We start from the raw sequence: 6796 nt of genomic DNA, 5'->3' as shown, positions 1-6796 counted from the left end.
CTTGCGATTCCGTTTTCTATTAAGGTGAGTGGGTATTTTTGTTCTAGTAGGAAGTTTTTAAGTTCCTCTAGTCTTATGTGGCGTGTCTGTGAGTCAGTCACTATGCTGCATATGCGTCTTGCCATACTATATGGAATGTTTCTTTTTATGTGGGATGGGTGGCAGGAGTAGAAATTTAAATATTGGTGTGTGTCGGATTTTTTGTTGTAGATGTCTGTTGTAACGATGGAGTTGTGTATATTGATGTTGATGTCCAGGAAGGGGAGTTCATTGTAGTTGGTATCTATCGTGAAGTGGATAGATGGGTGCAGTGTGTTGAGGATGTTGTGGAATGTTCGTAGATCTTCTGATCTGTTCCAAAAGACGAAACAGTCATCGAGGTAGCGTTTCCACTTTTTCTTGAGACAAATCCTCTGAAGAAAAATTAAATCTGGAGAATCTACAAGAATAGATAGAAGCGCTAATTTATAAAAACATGTGACATATTAATAAAAATCTGTAAATGTACAACCATCCAGATATCTGAGTACCTTATTATTTTTTCTAACATATATATATATATATTTTGTCAAAATATTCCTGTTTTTTATAAACTTTCAACTGAAAAAAGATTCATATTTTTATATTTGTTCTGAAATATTTGATTTCAGTTTGGACTCTAGAACCATTCCCTGTTACATGGTCATCAATGAAAGACAAGGAATTAATGAAAATTGTTCCATTAACACATGGACCAGAATATGATGACGTTGAGAGAAATTTCAGGATGATGTCTTCTTTATCTCATATAATCAGTGTTTGTATTTTTACTTCTACTTATAAACAATATTTGATGGTTTATTCTTTAAACTAAAATATTAAGGGACATTTTGTTTGTATAAAAGATTTAAATCTCATTGCATGAACCTATTTTAGGATGGTCTTATGTGTTTTTGGATATTCACAAGAAATCTTTGCTCAACAAAAATTCCTCTGCTTTAACTTCTTGCATTGAATTGTAAATGCAACACCATTTTGCAGCTAAACTATTGTGCCTTACCAAAATTTACAGTTGAATCAAAATTTGTATCAAATAAAAAAAACAAAAAACAGATAGGGTTAGGGTTTTTCACCATAAACATTATTTCCTTGTCAAAGAAGTGAATCGATTGTCTTTTCATAAATGTATTTCCTTTTCTACAGATTGAGAGAATTCAAAATAAACCATTATACCAGAGATACCAAGCACTGAAAAAACAATTTGAGGCAGAAAATCCATACATTACAAATGAAGTTGATGGCCTTTGGCATGGTACTGCTGCAGGATCTGTTAATGGAATAAATAAATATGGATTCAACTATAAATATTGTCATGAAAATGGTAAGTATCATCCACCCACCCTCCATATTGGCCTGAGTTGGACAGACTGTCACTGTCCACATTGGTCCTTTCTCACACAGGGAGGACAGAGGACGTAATGTTGCTTACACATTCCATGTTTGGCATCGTTTCTACTGCCAGGTACCCTTCCTAACATCTTCTACTCTAGAGTAAACCAGGTGTATTTTATTATTGTGGAATCAACACTTTCATTTGTTTTCCTTGCTGGATTTGGGAGGAAGGGTCTGTCCCCATCCATTAATGTTCCTCTTGAACCTTTGTAAATGAAAATATTGCAAGAAAGATATTAGAAGGGGTGGAATTCCAGAGGGGTAATGCTATGGGGAAGAAGGACTAGATATAGTGGAGGGTCTGCAGGACTGGACAGAAATATCAACAAGGGAACACCAGGCCTAGCAATCACCATTCTGAGTTTGTCAATTATAGATATGCAGAGATAATCGATACAGTGTTATTAAATCTCATTGAAATATTTAATCTCTGCAAAATGCCATCCAAACAAGTTCAATGGTAAATATTAGCAAGGGACAGGCTTTCCCAATGATAAAACATCATTTCCTGAAATGGTGTCATGTGATGACAGAATGTCCTGGATTCAAAAGGGATAAGCTCAATATCTCGTGTGACCACTATTAGTGTTGATTACTGCCAGGCATCTTCTGTACATTGAATGCACCAAACGATTGATGAAGGCCATGGGGATAGAAGCTGACACTCTGTTAAAACTTGAAGTGAGTTGTCTCTGAGTTTTCGGTCTTGGACGGATGTCATTTAGCCTTCTTTGGGATTTCATCCCACAGTTGCTCTGTAGGGTTGGAGTCTGGACTTAAGGCAGTGTCTGGATGTTGATGTTGTTGGAGGAAGTCTGTTGTCAACCTGGCAGTATGGTCACAGGCATTGCGGTGTCGGAACATGTAATTCCAATGAAAGGTAAAGTATGGCACAATGTGAGGCCTCAAAATTTGGTCAATATAGCAAGCAGCAGTTACTCCCTTTCCTCGGCCTTTACCAGTGTTTCGGTAGACCCCCCTGTTCAGGCTTCTGGTTGAGTGCAATCTTGCCCCATGCCATGATGCTCTGTCTTCCCCATGAGTATCTCCCCACCATACAGCCATTGGCATGACGTTCACCCCTTCTTCTCCAAATGCCAGCTCTGCCTTCTTCCAGAGAAATGCAATATCGACTTTTGTCAGACAAGACTACAGTCCTCCATTTCTGATGTTGCCAGTTCTGACGTTTTTGAGCTCACTGCAGATGTGCCCATCAATAATGATCTGTGTGGATGTGGCCCCTAGCTGGACATTGGCGAGACAGATTGAGAGAGATCTCAGCACAAATGGGTCTGTGGTGAGTGCCTATGCTCTGCCGAGCTGATTCCATTGCCCTCCAGAATCAGTGCTGTCGGTGCTGATGACAACCATGACGTGTTGTTGTAACCCTTGGTCAGCCACTGTGTGGATGATTATCCATGTTGTTTGTGGCATTGTCTCATTCCCTCAGCCATTCAATTGTCCAAATGCTGCAGTTCAAGCCATTAGCAATGACCCATGGACGTTGACCAGTATGGAGACGTCTGATGGCTTGCTCCCTCTGATTTCATGTCAGTCTTGGTATGCTTGCTGCATTCGGGAAATGAATGACAGGCTGGAGAATTTCGGTGCCTTTTATACCCAAAGAGTCAACGTTTTGACCCTGCATCATGCTTTTCATAAAGATGCCTTCGTGAGCATTACCATGTTCATGAGAAGTGAGCAAGTTTGAACCCTAAATGCAAACCTTGTATTTTCAAAAGAGAGTGGTGTTGTGGGTCAGTGACATCTTCTTGATGTCAAATTACTTAGAATGGTGATAAAATCTATATAATCTCAATATCGTGAAACAAATAATCTTTTACAATGTCATGTTTATATTATACCTTTATCAAGGAATTTCCAAAATGCTCCAAATATATTTCTTTTTTCGTTCTGTTCTTAGATAGATATGGTGAAGGTGTTTATTTTGCCAAAGGCATCCAATATTCTGCAAGTGATACCTATTCTACTCCTGACAATCACAGAATAAAGAAAATATACAAATGCAGTGTCCTTGTGGGAAAAGTGATGCAAGGATTTTATGGATTAAAAGTTTTACAGGATTCTTACAATTCTGCTGTTGATGATACTTACAGCCCCAGATTTTATATTACTTTTGATGACTCTCAGGCATATCCTCATTATTTGATTACATTCTCTGATTGAAATTAAGACTTTTGTAACACTTTGAGTTGAGATTTGTAATTCCAAAACTATTCCCATTTGTAACACTAAAACTATTAAAACTAACCCTATTCAAAGTTATGACGCTAACAATATTTCAATTTGTAGCATTAAGACTATTTAGATTATTCTCTTCTTTTATTCTTTTACTTGTTTCACACCTCAACTACTCCTCCTCCCACCTTAAACACACCAAGCTCTCCATCCCCTATTCTCAATTCCTCTATCTACGCAGGCTCTGTAGTGACGACCATGACTTTGAGACTCAGTCTCAACTCATGGCTCACCACTTCATCCTATGGGGATATCTCTTGACCACTGTCCACACCGCCCTTGCCAGAGCACATTCTATGGACCGTGCATCTGCTCTCTTCCCTCGAACCCACCTTGCCGTCTATCGCCTCTCTTTTCCCCTCGCCTACCACCCTACCTCTCCAATGCACCATTCTCCGAGCTTTCCAGTGACTCCAGTCCCACCCCTCCACTTCACACATCTTCCCTAACCGACCCCTCCCCTCCTTCAAAGGAGCCCACAACCTATGAGACCTCTTGGTCCACAGCTTCTTCCACAACCCAGCCTCCCAACCTGGCTTGTTCCCCTGCTCCCGCACTTGCCCTTACCTCTCCCACACCATCCTCCTCACCGGCACCCATCATCAACCCTATCACATCACTGACTCCTTCACCTGCACTTCTACCAATATCATCTACTGCCTTTCCTGCTCTCTCTGCCCTTCTCTATACATCAGGCAAACAGGACGCTGCTTGGCTGACTGGTTCACGGAACACCTCCGAGACACCCGCCTCAGCAATGACACCTCAGTCTCACACCATCTCCGCTCTACTGGTCACACTTTGCAACACCTGTCCCTGTTTGCGCCGTGAACAGGGATTAATCTTCTCTCTTCACTCCTTTGCACCACATGGGCTCAACACTCCTCTTCATCTAACTTCCTCCCCTTGCCTCTCTCCCCCTCATACCTACTTCCTCCCAACGACCTCTCCTCTCTTGCTCCGACTCCTACTTCTCTTCACCCCTAATCTCTTTCTCTCTTCTCTCTCATACCAACCTTCTCCTTCACCCTTCATCGTCAACTCTCCCTCGTAAGCCTACCCCCACCCCTACACATTCCAACCCCACCTTCCCTATCCTTCCCATCCCGCCCCATCCCATCCCTTACACTCACTCCCACATACCCCACCTCTAACCCCACTCCACCCCACCCATGCTTTCCCCACCTCCCAACACCATCACACCACGCCACACACCACCACACCATAACACATCACATCACAACACACCACCACGCACACACCAGCAGTCACCAATTCCCATCTCACATTTTCACACCTACACATACACACACGCACACGTCAAGATCACCAGCCCTCTTTCACACACACATACGAACTCTCTTACACACACGTGCACCTTCGTTTTGGGATCACTGCTACTTTATTATTTCCCCTTCTTCTTAGCTCCCCTGTGTGACCCTTCTGTCTGGCATTCTCCATGATAGATCACTAGCCACTACACATTCTCTTTTTTCTATCCTTGTTCCTTTCTGTGGAAGAGCGTAAGCTCAAAACGTTAAAAATTGTTTCACTTCCTGAGCGTTATACTAATACATCTGTTTGTTTTCTACACCACCTGTCTTTTATTTTTTTTTTGTGAATTCTACCCCCCCCCCCCCCATATATATATATATATATATATATATATATATATATGTGTGTGATGGGCTTCTTTCAGTTTCCATCTACCAAGCCCACTCACAAGGCTCTGTTCAGCCCGAGGCTATAGTAGAATCACGTGGTTGGTAAGCAAGCTATTTACCACACAGCCAGTCCTGCGCCTATTCAAATTTGTAACACTAAAACTATTCAAGTTTGTAACAGTAAAACTATTCAGATTTGTAACATTAAAAGTATTCAGATTTGTAACAGGAAAATTATTCACATTTGTAACATTAAAACTATTGGATTGGTGTATAATTATTGCGTTTTTTTTTTTTTCAACAAATTTTCTATTCAATGTGAACAATAACAACATGTAACAAAAACATCTTTCAATGATTGTTCTGGAGCATATTCACCATCTACTTCAATTACTGCTTCCCATTTGCTTGGCAGGTCAGACCATCACTTAAAGATATTTTTGTTAAATATTGTCATTGTTTTTGTTGAATAAAATTTGTTGAAAAAAGCTGCAATAATTATGCACCAAGCCAATATTAGGATTTGTAACACTAAAATTATTAAAACTTGTATCACCACCACTATTCAAATTTGTAACACTAAAACAATTCAAATCTGTAACAAAACTATTCAAATTTGTAACAATAACAATATTTGAATTTGTAACACTAAAACTATTCAAATTTGTAACATTAAAAAAATTCAAATTTGTAACAATAACAATATTTGAATTTGTAACACTAAATCAATTCAAATTTGTAACACTAAAACTATTCAAATTTGTAACATTAAGACAATTCAAATTTGTAACAATAACAATATTTGAATTTGTAACACTAAAACTATTCAAATTTGTAACACTAAAACAATCCAAATTTGTAACACTAAAACAATTCAAATTTGTAACAATAACAATATTTGAATTTGTAACACTAAAACTATTCAAATTTGTAACATTAAAACAATTCAAATTTGTAACAATAACAATATTTGAATTTGTAACACTAAAACAATCCAAATTTGTAACACTAAAACAATTCAAATTTGTAACATTAAAACAATTCAAATTTGTAACAATAACAATATTTGAATTTGTAACACTAAAACTATTCAAATTTGTAACAGGAAAATTATTCAGATTTTTGACACTAAAACAATTGAATATATTTTGACCTTTTCCTTTTTTGTTACATTAGATGTAATTATTGCTTAAAATAAAATAAAGGCTGCAAGTTCAAATCCAGTCACAGTTTTGTTATTTTGTATTATATTTAAAAAAAAAAGTATAAACCAGTTTTGAGACTGGGAAGAAGCTGTCTGCTGATTTTGGAAATGTGATTCTCAGAAGAAAAAAATTCCTTTACACTTTCCAAATCCCCATCTATATGATCAGGGAGAGCCCAACTGGTACATATTAAATGCCTGCTATCAGAGAAAATTGGTGGGAAAACCTGTGGAGTAT

The 6796-nt window shown here is 38.4% G+C and overlaps 1 protein-coding gene across 1 annotated transcript in view; it reads left to right on the top strand.

The window, feature by feature from the left end:
• LOC149128986 (protein mono-ADP-ribosyltransferase PARP15-like) overlaps nucleotides 1–6578 on the top strand; it is a 12998-nt gene extending 6420 nt beyond the window's left edge. Inside the window, exons 1-3 of the mRNA XM_089346859.1 lie at nucleotides 1–796; nucleotides 1183–1360; nucleotides 3356–6578. The exon at nucleotides 1–796 is cut by the window's left edge and continues 6420 nt beyond it. Of these exons, the coding sequence (XP_089202985.1) occupies nucleotides 689–796; nucleotides 1183–1360; nucleotides 3356–3618 (549 nt within the window). The 5' untranslated portion in view covers nucleotides 1–688 and the 3' untranslated portion in view covers nucleotides 3619–6578. The remainder of the gene's footprint in view (nucleotides 797–1182; nucleotides 1361–3355) is intronic.
• The last annotated feature ends 218 nt before the right edge of the window (nucleotides 6579–6796 follow it).

Source organism: Octopus bimaculoides, unplaced genomic scaffold (assembly GCF_046866305.1).
Source record: "Octopus bimaculoides isolate indiv1 unplaced genomic scaffold, ASM4686630v1 contig246, whole genome shotgun sequence".
Classification (NCBI taxonomy): Eukaryota; Metazoa; Mollusca; class Cephalopoda; order Octopoda; family Octopodidae; genus Octopus; species Octopus bimaculoides.
Note: the sequence above shows the minus strand (reverse complement) of the source record. Positions and strands in the feature narration are given on the sequence as shown.